Genomic DNA, 21,311 nt, shown 5'->3' with positions numbered 1-21,311 from the left:
TAAGCCTAGTCAGATGCGAAGCATATTGATGGCTAGGCTTGGTAATATATGGCTTTCCTTAGTTGAATACTTGGTCATTTTAATACAACCACTAGAAGTGTAGCAATGATTGCCGTGGCAGCTATATACGGGATCATCGGTGAATTCAATGCAGAGTGTACAACCGCTGCCCCAGCACCGGCTACAACAGCATTCTTGGCACCCATGGAAAGTACATTGGAAAGCTGAGGCAAGCTCAGCTTTATACCGCTGCTCTAGCGTCACGTGGTCAGCTGCAGCGCCTCTGATGTGGAGCCTCCACCGCCGCGGCCGACCGCGCGAGCCGGCAGCCCATCTCTCCTCTGCTGTGACGTCATGTTGTCACGTGGTCAGCCGCCGCGCCTCTGATGTGTAGCCTTCACCGCCGCGGCCGACCGCGCGAGCCGGCAGCCCATCTCTCCTCTGCTGTGACGTCATGGTGTCACGTGGTGTCACGTGGTCACGCTAAAGGTCAATGGTAGCTACACCGCCGCGCTCGACGGGCTGTAGTGTAGCTCTAGTAATATGCTTCGCATAAAAGGAGTCGATGAAATCTAGGCCACGTTGCAGGGTGTCCTGTAGGTGACAGGAAGAGCCAGACGAACACCAGAGAGTGAGGTCATCAGCGTAAAATATATGATGCAGATCGGTTTTCGCTTATCCATCAGGGTCAGTGGTTATTGACTCAAGCGGGTATCTCGCCCATTCGTCTATCCGTTTACCTCTCTTACTCCCACTTCGTCTCCCAATCTTCGTATCCTTTCCCTCCCGACCAACATGTCTCCCGTGCTGCACGCCGGCTGTCGTCATGCGGCCGCGCAGCACCATTCCCCTATCTTCGATACCCAGGGTGTAGGCTACACGGATGACTCCGTGGCTCCTCCAGGTTCTTGTGGGTACGCCCTCCACCATCCCCACCTCCCTGCTCCTGAACCCCACACCAGCGGGCCGTGTCTACGCCCTCCGGATGCATTCTCTTTCGAGGTCCTCGCCATTGCGCATGCCCTCCTGTCATTTGCCCCCTTTCCCTATCTCTAAGAGTACATACTCTACTGACACTAACAAGCCTCTATACACCACTTACAGAAACACACCCTAACCCCTTCTCTCCAACAGGAGGTCGAACGAGCGGTTTCCGCACTGCAGCCTTCCATTCTTTTCCTCCCCTGGGTACTTCGGCATTAAAGGATCGACGGCAAATAGCTGGCCCATCAGCTAGCCTGCGACACACTTTTCCGGGCACCGTTGATCCCCTGGTCCAAGCAGTCGGAGGACGGTGGAATACTGCGCATCCGCGTGGTAATAGGGGGTGCTTACTTTGCACCCGATTATTCTCCAACGTCGCTCTCGGAAGAATGCATATGCAGCTAACTTGTTAGCCAATTTGAGCCAATCTGAAATGATATGGCTTTAATGGGAAAAAGCGCTATCCACAAGTTCTTGGTGGAAATCATAGTATCTGCTTCAAATGATGCCTCATGCTGTCCAGATATCAGTTAGGGTAAGATTGCTGAAATAGGTGCGTGCCAACAGAAGTTAATCCCCTTGCTGTACACGAAAAATGAACAAAATCGCATTTCACGAACTCATTTCGTTTTCACTCGCCAAATGCCGAAGATTAGGCGGCACAAATGAGAACCAAGCCTCGCATACATGCAGCGGAAGCTTGTATGCATTTGTTGACTTGTTAGGAGAAGGTAAGTGAAGCCAACCAAGTAAAATACAGAAAAAAAAGAAAAAACACGACGTTTCGGGACCGCCTCGGCCCCTTCTTCACGGTGTGACTACGGGCGAGCGCAGACCTCCGGGTCAATGGCCGCAGCCCATGGACGTAGGATGAGGGGAGAGTCCCCAGGGAACGATTAACATTCTCTCGTGTTTGCTGAATGTGCCACGACTCGAGTAGAAGCCTCCTGTGTGGATTAGCTTCCGTTTCCAATACAATGGTGCTGTCGAAGTCAATTGGATGGTCACACCCTTCGCAGTGTTCGGCCACGGCGCTGCGTTGATGATTCATGTGACGGACGTCCGCTTTGTGTTGGCTCATCCTTTCCGCGAAGTTCTTCGTTTCCCCTATGTACGACGCCGGGCAGACGGAACACGGAATTTTGTACACGACGCCCTGGGCCTTTTCTCTGGGCTGCCGGTTTTTTGGGCGGGGGAGAAGGCGACCGATAGAGCTGGTCGGTTTGTGCGTTGCCAGCACCCCTTCTGCCAGCACCCCAACCAGACAGACTTCTGTCGAATGTTTTCTTTTGAGTTGTTGACTTGCCAGGGCAGCCCCCACCTGCTCATATTGCCAACGGCGTAGTTCTGCTTACATGACGCTGACGGGAGCCTATTCATGACCAAAGAAAAAACTTTTTTTTTTCTGGACTCCGGGGAGAGCGTGAAGGAGCTTAATATTCAACTCTTTCCTGTGCTGCGAGCACAGTTAAGAGTCGAATATGTCGGCACCCTTCGAACTGTTTGTGAAAAGCTCCTGGTCCCCCTTCCACCCGCCGCCCTCAGTGTTCTCTTCTGGTCACATTTTTGGCTGTGGCATCGTATGTTTTTTTCTTCAGTGCCTTAGCAGCACTCTCTTGCACGATACTTTTAAGCGAAACGAAAACTGTCGCCCTAGCTTGATTCTTATTAACTTTCAGTCGCGTGTACTGCTTTTCTTCTGTAGTTTTTTTTTTCTCAAGTGAAACGGTGACAATACTCAGACACATTCTATTTTATATACCTTTCCCGAGTACATAAAAATTAATTTCGAACTGTACGTCCAACCAATCAAAAAGGTCCGGCAATTTGGTTGCCACTTAATATCCACTGCCGAAAATCGCCGCAACGTTTCATCACAGTTGAGTTTCCCTCTCAATCTTGTAGAGGTAAATTATGTTGATGATGATTATTGAAGGGTGCTTGACGTCTTGGAGATTCGATATTGCTCGATCATGTTGCCAGAGGACACTTCTGGAGAGGTTAACTTTTTATTACCCATTAATAAAACAAAGAAAGATACAAGCAAGGAGAAAACTTGTTTACATTTGACTGACCAGTAGCTTTACGTGACGAAACCAGCCCTCGCTCCCGCCCAAACACTTGATTTTAAACCCTATGACCCTGCCGCCGGTGGAGACAGTAACCAATCAGGTAACTCCACAAACATCAACCCAATAAATCATTGGGGAAAGGAAAACGTCGCCAATCAACAACTGTAAAAGGACAACACAGCCAATCAGTGTTTTTGGAGAGAAGATAACTCACCTCCACAAACACTGCACAAATATGTACATTTTCCACCATCAAGATCTCGGAGGTTTCTCCCTTCGTCCCGCGAGCTTCGCAAACATTCTCGATTTCCCACGGTGCAGGTTGTTTCAACCTCTGGTAAACTGAGGTTCGGGGAAAGTCACCTCAAGGCCCATCTGCTCAGTACCGTCACTTACAAACTGTCTTCAAGCCTGTAGCTAGCGTGGCAATGTCCTGTTGACCGCGCCTCAAGTTGTCAACGCGTGCTGCCATAGACATGGGACAAAAGCTACACGACGAGGATCCGCCTTTGCGCAAGAACGTGCACAGTGGGATGCGACCTGACGTATATGTTCCCGGAGGGTGTTTGACCTTTCCCTTATTCTCGGAATCCGTCGCTATCCCGCTCCCCTTATACCGCTGGGCAGCCAGTGTGACTCATCCCCTTCCCTGCAGTTGTGCGGAGGGCAGAAAAAAAAAACTCAATGGACAATCCTTTATCGCGAACCCGGACGCGACAAACAATGCACAGGACCGCGAACTTCACTACCACCATCAGCACGAAACAATAATTTCTGGCGCAAATTAAAACATAAAATATTGCCGTTTTGGATATCTCCTTGGGCGTCAAAGACATTACCATGCCTGATGCTATGCATACAAAAAAAAAATAAATGATAAAAGCCACATGCTTGATTTCCGACGCTGGGCTCTTTAAAGTACATGATAGAAACAAGAATCCTCTGGCGTTACCGAAAAGCGCACTTGGTTTTCGCGTCGTTTCCGGGCTTGAGCCGGGTTTGTGCAGCTCAAGACCTGGGATAAAGGAGGTCGGGTTACCGCATGGGTCAGAGCCTATGAACAAATTACGGCCAGAGGAGCGCTCTGCAATGCGCATACCTGGGCAAAGAAAAAAACCCAAGTCCACTGCAGCACCGAGGTCCCAACTTACGGTAGTTATTGCCGAGCAGCGGACAGTCGTTGTTTCAGCAGTAAGCATTGTAACTCATATGTATACGAGATCGAGCCATGCGGGGAGCATGGCAAGAGACATATATCTATATTTTCAGGACTGGCAATGCGAAATTCGATAAAGGGTCTCAAAAAACTTGTAGCGGCTCACTGCATCCGCGAAGGGCCTGCGCCCGTGCCAACGGTGAACTACAAAAGCAACGAAAGATTGCCGTTCCCGTGCCAGCGGAATCCTTTCCTTCGGTTGTCCAAAGACACCGGCATGATGCCTTATGCTGCCTCGAGCGTCTTCAGTAGTGAATATTTGCTTCCCACAGCTGTCAACAACATGAAAATAGCTAAGCGGGTATCAGCGTCACGAAACATGGGCGACCGACTTCGCTGTCGCTTCCACCCACCATTCACATCCACTCATTGCCACTCACATCCACTCATTGCCACTCACAACCACTCATTGTCACTCATATCCACTCGCAACCACCCATTGCCACTCACGCCCACTCACATCCACTCATCAATCATACCCACTCACCTCTACTCACTCTCACATCCACTCAATCGCATTCGCACTCATGTCCACTCATCCTCACGTCCACTCACACTCACACTTATGACCACCCCCACTCACATCCACTCACTCGCACTCACACCCACGTCCACTCGCACTCACGACCACTCACTCGCACTCACACTCAGACCACCCACACTAACATCCGCTCACTCACACTCACACTCATGATTACCGACACTCATATCCACTCACTCGCACTCACACTCACGTCCACTCGCACTCATGACCACTCACTCACACTCACACTCACAGACGTGAGTGTGAGTGTGAGTGAGGCGATATGAGTGCACTCATGAGTGAGTGTGCCGACCTATGGCCAACTGTCAAGCATCCTATTCTGGCCGCCCTCTATTCCCTATGGTTGGATCAATTTGTACATGTGAAGCAATGTAGGAAAACACAAGTTGCATATATGTAATGAAAGAAACCAGTTCTTTTGTTCGCACAGTTAGAGATTTGATGTACAGCTTTTTTGTGGTTAATAGCGGGTAGTGCAAACCAGTCTGAATTAAAATGCCAACAAAGGCGCGCACCTTGTAGCAAACAGTAATATGTAAGCACAAGCTGATGGGCGAGTTGGTTATTCATTGTTTGATTTGAAGCAGCGCAAGGCCAAAAGCCAAAGAAGAGAGCAGAGAAAGAAACGGACGACACAGCGCTGAACTAACAACTGACATTTATTTGGCACGCTGCACGTATAAATACATTCAGGCACCAAAAAGAAAACAAAGCAAAGAGCTCATTCATGCACTGGGATTCTGCACGCCAACACAAGCTAAGATGTGCGATTCAGGAAGCGAAGTTCTTTTTGAGATAAAGACACTGATGGAGCGCTTACACATGTGTCACCATACGTCTTGATGTTCGAAGCCTCGATTATTACGGCACAGCTTATCTCTGTTCCTACCCACAACTCTGCAAGATTCAAACTGTGGGGTGCACTCGCACTCACGGCAGTGCACGCTGAAGTTACGGGACTCTTTATTATCAACATTGTTGCGGTGCTGCCTAAGCCTATCATTTAAGCACTGTCCTGTCTGACCAATATAAAACCTATTACAAGTGAGAGGAATAGAATACACGACATTTTTTTGACACTTCACGAATTTGCACTCATGATTCTTCGGGCAAACGGGGATAGTTTTACCTGGATTGTTGACACGCATGCACAAGCTTGATAACTTACTGGGGGCAGAAAAAACAACATCCACTCCGACTCTTTTTCCAACACTTTTCAAATTATGTGATATCTTGTGGATATAGGGAATGGCTGCTACTGGCTTACTTGTTTGACATTCAGGACTCGGGGAGCATTTCAGGTTCTTCAACAAAACATCGGCCACAGAAGAAAGAACATGAAGCGGATAGCCACAAGCAGTAAGCCTCTCTACCTGGTTACTAAAGCTGCGTGCGGTTTTATGTTGACAGGATTTTGTAAGTGCACTCCTGAAGCTTGACATGACAATTCCTCTTTTAACAAGCTTTGAGTGCGCGGAACTATATGGTAGCAATGGTTTATTAGCCCTAGGCTCGAAAGACCACCACACGCTGCAAGGTGAAAACTGCAGGCTCAAGTCTAGAAATCTGATTGTGTCCTCTACAGGAACTTCATGAGTTACTTCCAAAGGGGCAAGAACATCAGAAAATACACCTCGAACATTGGACACTTCCCTACTAAAGGCTTCGCGGTCACAGGTGAGCAAAACTAGATAGTCATCCACAAAGCCAGAAACTGCTGCAACAGCTGTGCCATTTAAGCGGTTATTTAGTTCTCTGTCATGCATAGCTAAAAAGAAATCACTCAAAATTGGGGCAATGCAGGAACCTATACAAATGCCCTTCTTCTGAATAAAAATTCGACCTTCCCACTCTGTATACGTGGATTCAAGGTAGGCTAATAACAATTCTAAAAAGTTCTCCACCGACATGCCGGCTGCGTTCTGAAAGCGAACGGCACCATAATTGTCAATGACGTCCACAACATGAGTGGCGCCCCGCTTCCGGCCCATGTGCGTCAAGTGCTCGATCTTGGCCCAAAGTTCGCCGTTGAGCCCCGAAAAAGTGCACCAGAGCTTCTTGCTATGGTAAGGCATATATCCGGATTTGCTCCAGCTCCTGAGGTCAGCAGATGCATCTCAGAAGGTGTCGATGTTCTCTCCCGCCCTAGGAATCATTCTAAGAAGCTACCCATTAATAAGTCTGTGGACTACCTACGTGACAATTCTTTGGTCCTGCTGACTGCGGATAAGGAAGGGGTTTTGTCGTTCTGTCTAAGGATAGTTTCAACGAAAAAGCAATGGATGCCGTCCAGTCTGTGTGTAAGGAGGGGAGAAAAACAAGTCTTGCGAAGTCTAAATGCAAGGTAAAAAAGTTGTGTAAGCAGAATAACTTAGACAAGCTGTTTACGTCTATAAATAACTGTAGAAAGCCCAGCTTGACCATGTTTTTTACTGTTAAGACACATAAAACTGACGTGCCATTCCGCGTTATTGTTTCCGAGAAAGGTTCTTGGCAAAAATGTTTAGGACAGTTTCTGAAAGAAAAGCTAACAAAACTACCAGTTGACGATCCCTTCCAGGTTAAGAATTCCCTTGACGTGATTAGCACCCTAGACCACTACCATGACAAGCTACTGTGTGCTTTTTCTATCGACGTAAAGGACCTGTACTACTCCATTCCGCATGACAGTCTCCTTTTGTGCATCAGGGACGTCATTGACAATTATGGTGCCGTTCGCTTTCAGAACGCAGCCGGCATGTCGGTGGAGAACTTTTTAGAATTGTTATTAGCCTACCTTGAATCCACGTATACAGAGTGGGAAGGTCGAATTTTTATTCAGAAGAAGGGCATTTGTATAGGTTCCTGCATTGCCCCAATTTTGAGTGATTTCTTTTTAGCTATGCATGACAGAGAACTAAATAACCGCTTAAATGGCACAGCTGTTGCAGCAGTTTCTTGCTTTGTGGATGACTATCTAGTTTTGCTCACCTGTGACCGCGAAGCCTTTAGTAGGGAAGTGTCCAATGTTCGAGGTGTATTTTCTGATGTTCTTGCCCCTTTGGAAGTAACTCATGAAGTTCCTGTAGAGGACACAATCAGATTTCTAGACTTGAGCCTGCAGTTTTCACCTTGCAGCGTGTGCTGGTACGTCTTTCGAGCCTAGGGCTAATAAACCGTTGCTACCATATAGTTCCGCGCACTCAAAGCTTGTTAAAAGAGGAATTATCATGTCAAGCTTCAGGAGTGCACTTACAAAATCCTGTCAACATAAAACCGCACGCAGCTTTAGTAACCAGGTAGAGAGGCTTACTGCTTGTGGCTATCCGCTTCATGTTCTTTCTTCTGTGGCCGATGTTTTGTTGAAGAAACTGAAATGCTCCCCGAGTCCTGAATGTCAAACAAGTAAGCCAGTAGCAGCCATTCCCTATATCCACAAGATATCACAAAATTTGAAAAGTGTTGGAAAAAGAGTCGGAGTGGATGTTGTTTTTTCTGCCCCCAGTAAGTTATCAAGCTTGTGCATGCGTGTCAACAATCCAGGTAAAACTATCCCCGTTTGCCCGAAGAATCATGAGTGCAAATTCGTGAAGTGTCAAAAAAATGTCGTGTATTCTATTCCTCTCACTTGTAATAGGTTTTATATTGGTCAGACAGGACAGTGCTTAAATGATAGGCTTAGGCAGCACCGCAACAATGTTGATAATAAAGAGTCCCGTAACCTCAGCGTGCACTGCCGTGAGTGCGAGTGCACCCCACAGTTTGAATCTTGCAGAGTTGTGGATAGGAACAGAGATAAGCTGTGCCGTGAAATAATCGAGGCTTCGAACATCAAGACGTATGGTGACACATGTGTAAGCGCTCCATCAGTGTCTTTATCTCAAAAAGAACTTCGCTTCTGAATCGCACATCTTAGCTTGTGTTGGCGTGCAGAATCCCAGTGCATGAATGAGCTCTTTGCTTTGTTTTCTTTTTGGTGCCTGAATATATTTATACGTGCAGCGTGCCAAATAAATTCCAGTTGTTAGTTCAGCGCTGTGTCGTCCGTTTCTTTCTCTGCTCTCTTCTTTGGCTTTTGGCCTTGCGCTGCTTCAAATCAAACAAGTAATATGTAGGATGGCTATCTGGCTGATTATTGCTCAGTATCAGGCATGAAGTCTCCTTTGAATTTGCATCCTCATGGGACGATTTTTAGTCATGTAGAGTAGAAATGAATAATGTACTCTTTGTTTTGTCATTCTTGTACTTTGTGTCTTGCTTGAATTAAGAATTTATTCCTGCTCAAAGAAGTACAGACACCTAACTTTTGGGTGCGTGTTTTCTGCTTTGTAATGATTCGTAAGGCATGGATTATTATGTGGTATTCTAGTATGCCCGCTAAATAATTTACAGTTGAATTTCTTTCTCATGCTGTTTCGGTTTCAACAGCCGAACGATGACTGTGACATCAAAGTGTGCTTATAGGTTTCGCGAGACATGAAGAAACTGTGATGTAATCACTGCTTTGTCCTTTTAATTTGCTACAATGCTAAAGCCAAGCAGCCTCAACAGCCGGAATGGCAACAAATGAAGAAGCAGCAATTTGCTGTTTCTTCATGCCTCATGTGACCTATAAGGGCATGTTAACGTTACATTCGTTGTTCGGTTGTTGAAACCGAAACAGCATGAGAGAAAAATTCAATTATAAATTATTTATAGTTTGCAGGTGAATACCACCCAGTGATCCATGCGTAGTAGTGTCTTCCACATTACAGTGGAGAAGAAAACATGCCCCCAAAATCAGGTGCGTGTACTGTTTTAATAAGAGGCAGTTTAATTCTGGACAGTAGATATCACGTGTCCTCTTCAAAACAATTGTGACTCCTTCATCATGTTCACTCTATTGTGCACGCAATCCTTGGGACAGCTGTAAATGATATCCTTTCAGAATACTACATAGAGGTACACAGTGCTTTCTAACTTTTAATTCTCACAGAAGGAACATGCAGCTAGCCTTTTGCTGTGGCTCCGACTAGCATTGTGTACCTTATGTAGGGCATAAGTGAATAAAATTAAGGCAGACATATACTCAGAGCTATTGAAGACAGAAGGCTAGGCAGTATTTGTTTGAGTCGCTACTCCACTGTTTTTTCGTGAAAACATACTCTCTTTGAGGTGTGATCTTTGTTGCACATGTGGCGCAGAAAATGAATCTAAAATTACTTGATTGTCTCAAAATAAAATGTGCTCGTACTGTTCGTGTACCATGTCTCCTATCAGTTTCATCATAAATGCTGCTAATTACTAAGGCTCTCCAGGAGCTGCAAACATTCAATTCCATAACCTGCTGTAAAAGTTGCTAAGTGAAATAAAGTTAGTTGATTGTATCTCATGTGCTGTTGCTCTGTAGGATTTCTTGCATGCTTACAGCAATCAGTGGTTACATCATATATGTTACATTGTGCATGCTGGGCTTCTATAGGAATGTGGTGGCCAATTAGTTATTGGAGCTCATTACTCAGATCTTATAGAGTGTCAAAAGCATTACATTGCAATGAAATAAATGCATTCTAATGCATTTACATAAAATTTATATAACTAGTTTCAAAAGAAAGTTGTTACAGTATTTCTTTTAAAGGACGCTAGCCGTGTTCCTAAACAATGTGGTAGCCAATTAGTTATTGAAACACTGTACCCAAATTCTATACAAATTAAAAAGCAGCACATTACAATGAAATGAGTACAGTCAAAAGAATTTCTAAACAATTTCTCAAGGAGTTTCTAAAGCAAGTCATTACAGTATTTCTTTTAAAGGACATTAGCCTCATTTCTATAGCAATGCGGTGGCCAATTAGTTATTGAAACACTGTACCCAAATTCTACACAGATTCAAAAACAGCACATTACAATGAAATGAGTGCGCTCAAAAGGGTTTCTAAAGAGACTCCTCAAGGAGTTTCTAAAGCAACTCATTACAGTTTTTTTTTTAAAGGACGTTAGCCGTGTTCCTATAACAATGCGGTGGCCAATTAGTTATTGAAACTCTGGACAAAAATTCCATACAGATCTAAAAGGAACACATTACATTTTAATGAGTAAATTTGAAAGACTTTCTAAAGAATCACAAAAGCAATTTTTGTAAGGGAGGACTTCGTCAGTCGCGATACAATATACAGAATACATCGGGCTGTCCTCAAGACAAATGAAATGCGCAGCGAGAGAAGACTAAGCCAAGGCTGAGGACGACGCCCAGGGTCGAAACGGACTGGACGGTATGAACTGCAGTGCCGGGAAGAGTGTAAACAAGCGTAGAGATGCTCTTGCTGGCGCGGAACTGCAACGCACCACACTTTGTGCAACTCATTGTAAGGTGATTTAGAGAAGAACGCTGGGAGATTTCCTGAAGGTAGTCCTGGAGCAGGGTGAAGCAACGACCAGAGGCAATAGAGGAGACGATGGACGTAACATCCGCATATTGTATTCTGGGGACGGGGCAGTACCATCGACACAGAGGGAAAACAGGGTTGGGCCCAGAACGGAGCCCCATGGGACACAGGAGAGAGCCTGGTAACATTCGGATGTCGAGCGGTGGTAGAGAACACGCTGACTGCGACCCATCACAAATCTAGCAATCCATAGTTGCACGGCGCCGCACAGACCGGAGCGCCGCCTTCTTGATGAGACGGGCATCAAATCCGTTGGTGCAGTCAAGTGGGATCAGGTCTGCATCAGTGCGGTTGTCAAGGCTGTCACTTACGAAGTCCTTGTGCAGAGATGTAGAGCAGTTGTGACCATGGCGGAAGCCGTGCCGGCATGGGGAGAAGATGTGGTTCTCCTCCGAGAAGGTCAATTTAAAAGTCTCTCGAAAGTTCTGCAAAGAAATCATGTGACAGCCACTGGACTGAAACTTGAGGCCTCACTTGCAGGTTTTTCACGGCCCTTGTGGATATCGGTAACGTATGACTAACGCCAGTTGTTAGGTGCGAAAGAATGGTCTATAAAATATTGGAACGTTCGGAGGCGGGAGCGGCAGAGGCTGGAACGTTGGAATCAGGTCCTGGATTCTCGAAAGATTTAACAAGATGGACAGCTGCAGCGAGGTGCTCAGGGGTTAGTGTGAGGGTCGAGATGGAGGGGGGTGGAGGAATGTAGAATTTCGAAAAGTGGACTGGTATGTACGGGTCGAGAGAGCAGGTGGTGGTACTGTGTGAGGACAAGACGTAAGAAGTGAATAAGTAGGCTATGGCTGAAGGCTCGGTGGCGGTATAGTGATTGTGGAGAAACATAATCTGGGAACTGTTCTACAGCTTACGCACATATGACTAAAAGAGCTTGTCCTTGGCTTTAAGAGCAAACTCTTTGGCATAAGCTATGTGGGCAACATGCATTGCAGACTTCAGAGAGCGCTGGAGTGACAGCTACCTGATGAATGACGGGACACTGGGGTTGTTGCGCTGGTTTGAACTAGGCTCTTTTGTGGAAAGAAATCCTGACGATGTCACGGGTAATTCATGGAGGCCTGCGGTGAAGTGCTGGGTTGGTGAGGTAGGGCACGCAGTCATTTTGGATGGCGAGAACAAAATCACACCACAGGTCGCAGGGTGGAGTACTCTATAGCGGCTAAACACCAAGGAGCTAGGTGGGCAAGACAGACCGTATTATCATGATCGGCATGGTCAAATTTTCATACTGCTTTAGCAATGTGGCCTTTGCGTGGAGTAGCAGCTGCGTAGGACAGTTCTAGAGGAGAGTGGTCACTACCAGACAGCCCAGTGAGAACACTGTAGGAGATGACTCTGATGTCAATGTCCGCAACATGCTCACGGCAGAACGGCTGAGATGGGTGTATCCAGAAAGAAACAGTCATATCCGTCCAAGGGCAACAATTTTTTTTTGTTATTATTGCTGAAAGTTGAAATTCTATATAATCGCCAGGCACTTATTGTGCAGCTCAAAGACCTCTACAAAGAGGCTCGATTATGAATAAGCGTGTTTAAAGAAAAGAGGACTCTCGGATTTTTTACCAGAATTTTCACGTTCTACTCTATGCAAGAAAAAATTTTACGGACCACTGAAAGGGGATCTGCACCTACACGTCTGACTGACAGTCTAATTTCACCATTTTAAGTATGTTTTAGTCCATACTCCAATCATACGGAACTCAATTTCCACTCCACTCTGCCCAAAAGGTGTATTTTTCTAGATGTGCACGTCACATACCTACAAGGCAAGATACATGAATGTATGCGAATATATTTAGCTCGAAAAGTTGCCGATATATCTTTGTTCGCTAATTATGAAGGTGTTACTTGATTGTAAAGGGATGCTGAGGACAGCTTTATCTAAGTATTGTTTTATTTGACTGTTGATTCTCTGACTCCGCCTGGATATGTTGACGCTTGTACGGCAGCAAAGCATCAATGTATCGGCGAGGAAATCGGATTTGTGAATCTTCCCGCCAGTCGATTCAAGCTCCTGATGTCCGTACAGAAAAGGACGGGTTGTCACAGTTTTGTAGCGAGCGGCGGTGCAGCATAGATTCTGGGATCCCTGCAAAAATCACTCGAGACACACACATTTTACTTGCGAACGCGGCCGGCGATGACGACACTTGTATTATGTTGCTGGATCGTACTTATTTCACAAACGATCCGTTTTTGATGAAAGCGGTCTCTTCATGATAAGAACGTACTATCGTAATAAACAAGCCGACTTCTATTTGACCGTGAGCTTCCGTTCCATTATATATTTAAAACACGCTGCATAGATATATGGCATGGACACTTGGACGCTGCAATTCGTGTTCCATGCCTGTAAAAGAACAGCTTCTGCCCTTCAGTTTGTTCGAATTATGGCCTTCTACTGAGAGATAACAGCATATAAACTTGATTCATAGTTCTGCGCACCGGGCCAACAATTAACCACAACAATAGATTAGCTGTATTGGGATGTGTTGGAGATGAAAGCTAAGGAAGAATACCTTAGCAATCTCCGATTTTCTGGAGGCATTGTCTAGATACTTAGATAAGGGGACGAATTGCAAAGCGTGATCGAGAACCTAGACCGGCAAAGCAGTTGGGTTACTCCAAAAAATTATAGCGAAGAAATCTCAAATAATTTTAAACAGTCTTACGATAGTCAACGAAGCATTGAAAGTGGTAAGGGAGTGCATAAGCAGAGGAGAATAAGAACGAAGTAAGGTGCATGTCGCAGGTGCTATCAGATTATGAATAGCAGTTTGTCGGTATCCCTCAATAGGAAAGTATCTACCAGCAGTATCCTCATCATCATCATCAGCACCCTGACTATGCCCAGTGCATAAGCACCGGATAATCAGAACGAAGTAGTGTGCATTTTGCATGTACTATAAGATTATGAATAAGAGTTTGTCAGCATCCCTGAATAGGAAAGTATCTACCAGCTTTATCTTCATCATCTTCTTCATCATCATAATCATCGCCACCCTGACTATGCCCACTGCAGGAGAAAGGGCTCTCCTGTGTCTCTTCAATTAACCCTGTCATTTGCCAGCTGCGGCCACCGTATCCTCTCTGTATCTTAACGCTCAACGGTGCTCAGCAATGAGGCAATACGTGGAGGCCAACGAAAGCTGGGGAAAGGAAAATGACAGGTGTAACGTTAAGAGACTGGAGGAAAGGCGAGTGGGCCAGGGTACAAACGCGAGTGAACGATGTCCTAGACGAAATCAAGAAGAAATGGTCTTGGGTAGGGAGTGTAATGCGAAGGCAAAATAACCGATGGTTCCTTAAGGCAAAGGACTCTGTTACAAGAGAGGGCAAGCGTACACTCTAAACAGAAAGGAGAAAAAATGTATTTAGCTGTTCTGTATGGGCTACATGGGAGTAAATAGGGTGTGCGCTAGAGGTCAGCTTACTCCCATATAGCCGTATTCGTGTTTAGAGTGCAGCGGCGGGGACGTCAGAGTCAAGTGGGCGGATGAGATGGGGAAGTTTGCAGGCATAAGGTGGCCGTAGCTGGCTCAGGACGGGGTCAATTGAAGGGACAGGGGAAAGGCCTTTGTCCTGAAGTGGTCGCAGTTGGGCTTATAGTGATGATGATGAACCCGGTGGATTGTGTGGTAGGGCGTTGTTCTGAAAGTAAACTTCCTTTTTTTTGTTGTATGGAAAGTGGCCGCTTAAGTCCCTTCATCTCTGGGTTGTCACTGATTCTTGATCCTAGTATTAAGGCGAAAGCCTTTAATGCCTCATCGTTGTCGACAGAAGGTTGTCAGCAGAGGTGTGCCGCTTTTCGGTCGGTCGAAATGGTTATGACGTCAGAGTGCGCGGATTCGCAGTAATGAGGTCACCCACGGATGGCTGACGCCCCCTTTTGGAGCAGACGACCACTAATAAAATAGTTTTCGTCTGATCCGACAGGGGGCGTAAGGCGTCCGTGGATGACCACATTACATACCTCATTACTGCGAACAGAGCCATGGATACAACCGAACTCATCGAAGCAGAGAGAGAGTCGTGCTAAAGAAGCAGTCAGAGTGTTCAGTTGTAATGTGTAGTCATAGTGTGTAGTCAAATAAAACACTAGTACAGCACAAACAGTCTCGCAGTCAATGCCATGCAGTGCGCCAGGAAAGGCTTTCGCCTTGCAGCACTTTAGAGAGCCAAGGTGCCCCCTGAATTATTTCAACTCGAGCAGAAGTAGAAAGGTAAAGAAAATGAATGTGGATCGCCGCTTGAATTCGGCGAGGCGCAGGCGGATCCTTGACCTTTTGAAGAGACACGACGGATCGATTGATGCTTGCGCGCGAAGCGCGCCCCACGTCCACACACATGGAACCAGGAAATTACGTCGACTCGTCTGTCCTTCCAGAGGCGTGCGGATGTCGATTCGTTACGCTGGGCTAATACTTGTTTCTTATCCCTGCATTTCTACACGCTTCCTGCCACGCAAGCCGCTGAGCGCGACGCGACACGACGCGACACGGCAGATCATCCTCCCTCCTCCGACCGTGCCCAGCCGCACGTACACTAACTTGCAAGCACAAGAAAGCAAGAAAGCCATAGCACGCACGCGTCTTCAGCGGAGCTCCGGCAGGCCGTGCAGTACAAGACAGAGGTTGTGGCAGGGAAGAGACAGAGAAAGAGGCAGAGTGAGGAGAAGCCCGCACACGCACACATGCGGACGCAGAGCTTCTCTCCCTTCGGGCCACGACTCGGCATTCGTCTTGTTCGGCTGTCCGGTCACGACAGGGAGTCATCACGGCCGGACGCAAATTACCAAATCCAATGGCTAAGTGGCGGCGCGTGGGGGCGCTGCGGCGAGTTTCTCGTTGTTCCGCACGCGCACCGATCCGCAAGGCGTTCTCTCCCTCTACGCCTTGTTCGGTTAAGTCAGGTCGGGTGCACTGACCAGAGGCTGTCGGGCGAGGTCGCCCTTCGCGGTCAGTTCGGCGTTAGCGATCTGGAGGTTAGAGAAGAAGGCAAAGTGGTCGGCTAAGTCATCGACTAAAGGGTATCGGTGTTTCGCCTGTCTAATGGCGGTGAGTAATCGCAGCACGGGTTGGTCTGTGCCTTTGCGGTGGTGATAAGGCGCGTGGCGAAAGACACTTCCGTGAGCTCGCTTGCTCGGAGCGCTGCTAGTTAGTTAACACTTTCAAGTATATACGTTACGTACACGAATGTATTCATTATATAGAGCCATACTAATCACCTGACTTGCGCTTGTGTAAGTGGTTTCAGTGCCTGTTCACTGCGCACGCGCAGAGAAACGAAATGTGAACAGCGGAGCGTGTGGCTATCGGTATGAAGTTCATGCACAGACTCTATACTTGTCAAAGGAAAGCTCAGCATTGAACGCACTCATTAAAACGGCAAACGCACATACGCGTAAACGTATTAACGCTGTTTATGATTGGCAACTCATATTCCTCTGCTGGTGCTGGTGGTGGCGATAATGGTGGATTATTGTAAAAATAATTACGAAATTAAAAGTGAAAGGTGGTTTCCGCCAGCGGAAACTGTCGCTTGATTCTGGAATGCTTGATCTGCAGCCGGCATAAATAAAAGAGATAAGATATGGGGGCGATGTGACAAGAAAATCTTATTTTTCCGTCACTTCTTTTGACGAGCCCTCTCTGCCTCTCCATATCTTTAACTCATTCTCTACTGAGCTTTATAACACGCGCGGGTCCTGATCGTCTTGCCATGTCTCCATGGTCTGAATTTTTCTCCCAGCCCCTGTGACTTTCAGTGACCCTCGTATGTAGCGGCTGTCTGTCCTTGTTTTTTCACTCAATACACATCCATCTCAGCAACATCTTTCTGCTACTTTCATGTTTTGCATACTGACGTTATTCAACGCTATCGCTAAGCGTCATTTCCATGCAAGAAATAAAGTAGAAGATAACCAAAGAAAGATAAGCGTAGTGGCAAAAAAAGAGAGCAAGAAATTTAACAAAGTGGCAACCTAGCCCGTTACAAGACAATGCAACTGCAATCAGCAATCAGAATGTTACTGAGAGTGGCAGTAGAACACAGCAATGGGACATCCCGCCAGTAACGAAGGAGGAAGTAAAGAATGCCTTAGGAGCAACGCAAAAGGGGAAAGCAGCTGGTGAGGATCAGATAAAAGCAGATTTGTTGAAGGATGGAGGAGAGATTGTGCTCGAAAAACTAGCCACCCACACTTTAGCACCATACTTAGCAGCACCATACTTGGCAGCCAATCACACTTTAACATCATACTTCGCGCATACTAACGCTATTAAATTTTCTTTTTTTTCCCGAGAACTATTGACGAATGGAACGCCCTGCCTCTACAAGTGATATCGGCTGTTGATTTTGACAACGCACTTTGTGAGCTATTTTAGATTGTATATGTGCTACACTGTTGTGTGAATGTGTTTTTCTGCCCTCCATGCCTGGATCCAAATGAGGGTCTGCAGTATTGTGAAAATAAATAAATAAATACGCAATGCCTTGTGACCTCGAGTGTACCTAGAGCTTGGAAAAACGCTAACATCATCTTAATTCATAAAAAAGGAGACGTCAAAAAATTGAAGAATTACAGAACAATCAGCTTATTGTCTGTTGCCTACAAGGTATTTACTAAGGTAATCGCTAATAGGGTCAGGACAACCTTAGACTTCAAATAGCCAAATGATCAGGCAGGCTTTCGTAAAGGATGCTCGACAATAGACCATATTCACGCTATTAATCAGGTGATATAGAAATGCGCCGAATATAACCAGCCCCTATATATAGCATTCATTGATTACGAGAAAGCATTCAACTCAGTAGAAACCTCAGCAGTAATGCAGGCATTGCGATATCAGGGTGTAGAAGAGTGTTGTGTAAAATATTGGAAGGTATTTATAATATTGCAGAGCTACCATAGTTCTCCATAAATTCAGCAATAAAATTCAAATAAGGAAATGTATCCGACAGGGAGACACGATCTCGCCTATGCTATTCACTGCCTGTTTACAGGAGGTATTCTGGGGCCTGAAATGGGAAAGGTTGGGGATAAGAGTTAATTGAGAATACCTAAGTAATCTGCGATTCGCTGATGACATTGCCTTGCTAAGTCACTCAGAACATGAACTGCAAAGCATGTTCAATGAATTATACAGGCAGGGCAGAACGGTGGGGCTAAAAATTAACATGCAGAAAGTCAAAGTAATCTTCAACAATCTAGCAAGAGAACAGCCGTTCGCAATTGATGGCGCGGTGCTGGAAGTAGTAAGAGAATATATCTATTTAGGGCAGATTGTGACAGCTGATCCGGATCATGAGAGGGAAATAACTAGAAGAATAACAATGGGATGGAGCGCGTATGGCAGGTTCTCTCAGATCATGAATGGCAGTTTACCATTATCCCTCAAGAGAAAAGTATACAACAGCTGTATCTTGCCGGTACTCACCTCAAAGAGGGTTCAGCTTAAGTTAAGGACAACGCAGCAAGCTATGGAAAGAAAAATGATAGGTGTAACGGTAAGAGATAGGAAGCGGGAGGAGTGGGTGAGAGAACAAACGCGGGTTAATGGCATCCTAATTGAAATCAAGAGGAAGAAGTGGGCTTGGGCAGGGCATGCAATGCGAAGGCAAGATAACCGCTGGTCCTTAACTCTTTCGCTACCGCGCCATAGGCGATCGTTCGCATATGATCGATTCAAATCGCCCGCGCAAAAAAGCTAATTTTGGAGCGTTGTGGACGTGCTCCGCCATCTAGTTAGCGAGCTCAACAACTGCTCTTTCGATTGCAGCCTTGGTTTCAGTGTTTTGACATGAGGGGGCGCCGTGAAAAATAAAACTTTGAACGGCCGCAGCACCGTCAGCCGGAGAAAATGGCGTCCGCGTCGCCGCGCGCTCCTCGGAAGCGAAAGCTGACACCGAGCACGTCGGCCGGTTTCAGTTTCGTTTTTTGCGACGAAAGCAGCGGTTATTAGTCGGGCAACAATGTACAAACGTTGGATTTCGGTTTCGGCAGCAAGACTTCGCCTCGGGATCCTGGAACGTCAGCGCGTACTTGCATGTAAGTTCTGTTTTCGTTCGCTGTGTGTTTTCTGCGGTGCTTACGGTTTGTAATTGATGACAGTGGTTTATTTTTGTGCTTCAGGGTCTTGACAACGTATGGCGAAGACAGTTTGCCAAATGCTCAAGGTCGCGTCGCGTTTTTCAACCAAGACGACAGCTAGGTGTCCATATCGGCACATCGCTGCGGAGCGGCGCTCGGAGATTCGCTCGAGTTCTCGACTTTTTTTTGATGCTCTTCACGGCGGAAATGATGAAGATCGTGTGCGGAAACACTAATAAGTATGCATGGATGAAGATTTTCAGCAAATTCGGCGTGACGGCTCATGGGAAGACGTCCATCTGTTGGAGATTCTGATGTTCATTGGAATCATCATATACATTGGAATTGTTGACCTGCCACGACTGTATCTCTACTGAAATACCAGAATAATCTATTCTGGCTCTCTGCCATCAAAAATCTTTTCTCAAAATTGGTTTTTCGCTTTTTTTGTTTTTGTTTTTTTGCACGTAACGGACCCGGATGATTCAGTGGCGGCAGCTTCTATTGGCAACACTTGAAAAGTGTCCTGGCTTTTGAACCACATCGATAAAACTTATTTCATCGATCCTGATGTTTTAGAGCGTGCCTAAAATGCCAAATTTTATCAGCTGGCTTTCAGGGAGCAGCTCATTCAAGAAATCTTCGGGTATGATGAGGGAAAAGAAGTCCACGCCCCCAATCCTCTCATAGAATCCATTCAACACCAACCGAAAAGAATGAAAAAAAGAAGAAACTACAAGCTCGGCTATCAGAGAACAAGGAAGGAACAAAGATAAAACCTTATGTGAAGCACTTGTCAGTCTACCTATACTTCACATCTTCACCTCTGACTGCTCTTCACAGTGGCACCACAGTCATGACCCCTGACTTGACAAGCCATGGAAAGTGCAGTAAATTTTTCTCATAGCTGAAACTGTGAATAATGACAGCTATAAACATGTGCAACAGTTTGTATATTCCAGTTTTCCTCTAATCAAGTTCGGGCTCAGTGCAGCCGGTAATTTCTGTTTTTGCTATTTACTTTTTTTGTGTTTTTAGCAAATTTCACAAATAAATGTTCATTTACTTTTGCACACACAACTCTGGTGTTTGTTTCATTCAGAAGTGTAACTAATAAGCTACAATTTCATGCATTGCAATATGTGCTGGGTGTATTAGTTCTTGAGAAAAAAAATTTTCTTTCAATACGCTCCAAATCGTGCATTTTTCCGCGGTAGCGAAAGAGTTAAGGGTAACGGAGTGGATTCCAAGAGAAGGCAAGAGTAGCAGGGGGCGGCAGAAAGTTAGGTGGGCGGATGAGATTCAGAAGTTTGCGGGGATACGGTTGCCGCAGCTGGCGAAGGACAGGGTTAATTGGAGAGACATGGGAGAGGCCTTTGGCCTGCAGTGGGCGTAGTCAGGCTGATGATGATGATGATTTGAAGTGCAGCTGTCAACAGCCAGTCAAGCGTCGTATTTAAGCATTTCAGACGGTATACGAACGCTCCTTTACTGAAAGCCTGCACCCACGGTAATGTCGTCGGGTGATACCGTATATACACCGTTCTCACGGGAACTTTTTTCCCTACGAAAATCGAGCCTTGAAATGGCAGACGTATACTTCTGCGCAGCGCATATATATCGTGGATATACGCGTCGGCGCATATATGCGCTGCAGTCAGCTGCAAAATAGAAACGAAGCTATACACGAACTGCCTCAGCGTCGTTGCCATCACAATATGCCAGTTAAGCCTTTCTGCGACGGTAGTTGGTACGCTGGCAACTTGCAGACGTTAGGGCTCAATTCAGAATTTCGAAAATGCGATTACCCTCGTCGGTACGCATGAAACAACAAAATTTTTGTTGTCTCGCGCGTGTCATTCGAAACCTCGCGCCTCTGGAGTATTTAAAAATGGCGCAGTAACGGTTTCCCTTTCTGGTGGACACTCCAACTGCACGGTAAGGAAACGGAGGAAGGTGGGAATGAAAGAAGACGTAGAGTACA

The 21,311-nt window shown here is 46.1% G+C and overlaps 1 protein-coding gene across 1 annotated transcript in view; it reads left to right on the top strand.

The window, feature by feature from the left end:
* The window catches only part of LOC149360740 (carbohydrate sulfotransferase 14-like), a 62,268-nt gene that overhangs the window by 21,324 nt on the left and 19,633 nt on the right, over positions 1–21,311 (top strand). The window contains exon 3 of the mRNA XM_089567907.1: positions 279–346. Coding sequence (XP_089424033.1) covers positions 279–346 — 68 coding nt within the window. The remainder of the gene's footprint in view (positions 1–278; positions 347–21,311) is intronic.

Source organism: Amblyomma mixtum, chromosome 2, assembly GCF_055824585.1.
Source record: "Amblyomma mixtum isolate Tamu chromosome 2, ASM5582458v1, whole genome shotgun sequence".
NCBI classification, from domain to species: Eukaryota; Metazoa; Arthropoda; class Arachnida; order Ixodida; family Ixodidae; genus Amblyomma; species Amblyomma mixtum.
This window is presented reverse-complemented; position numbering and strand designations above follow the sequence as displayed.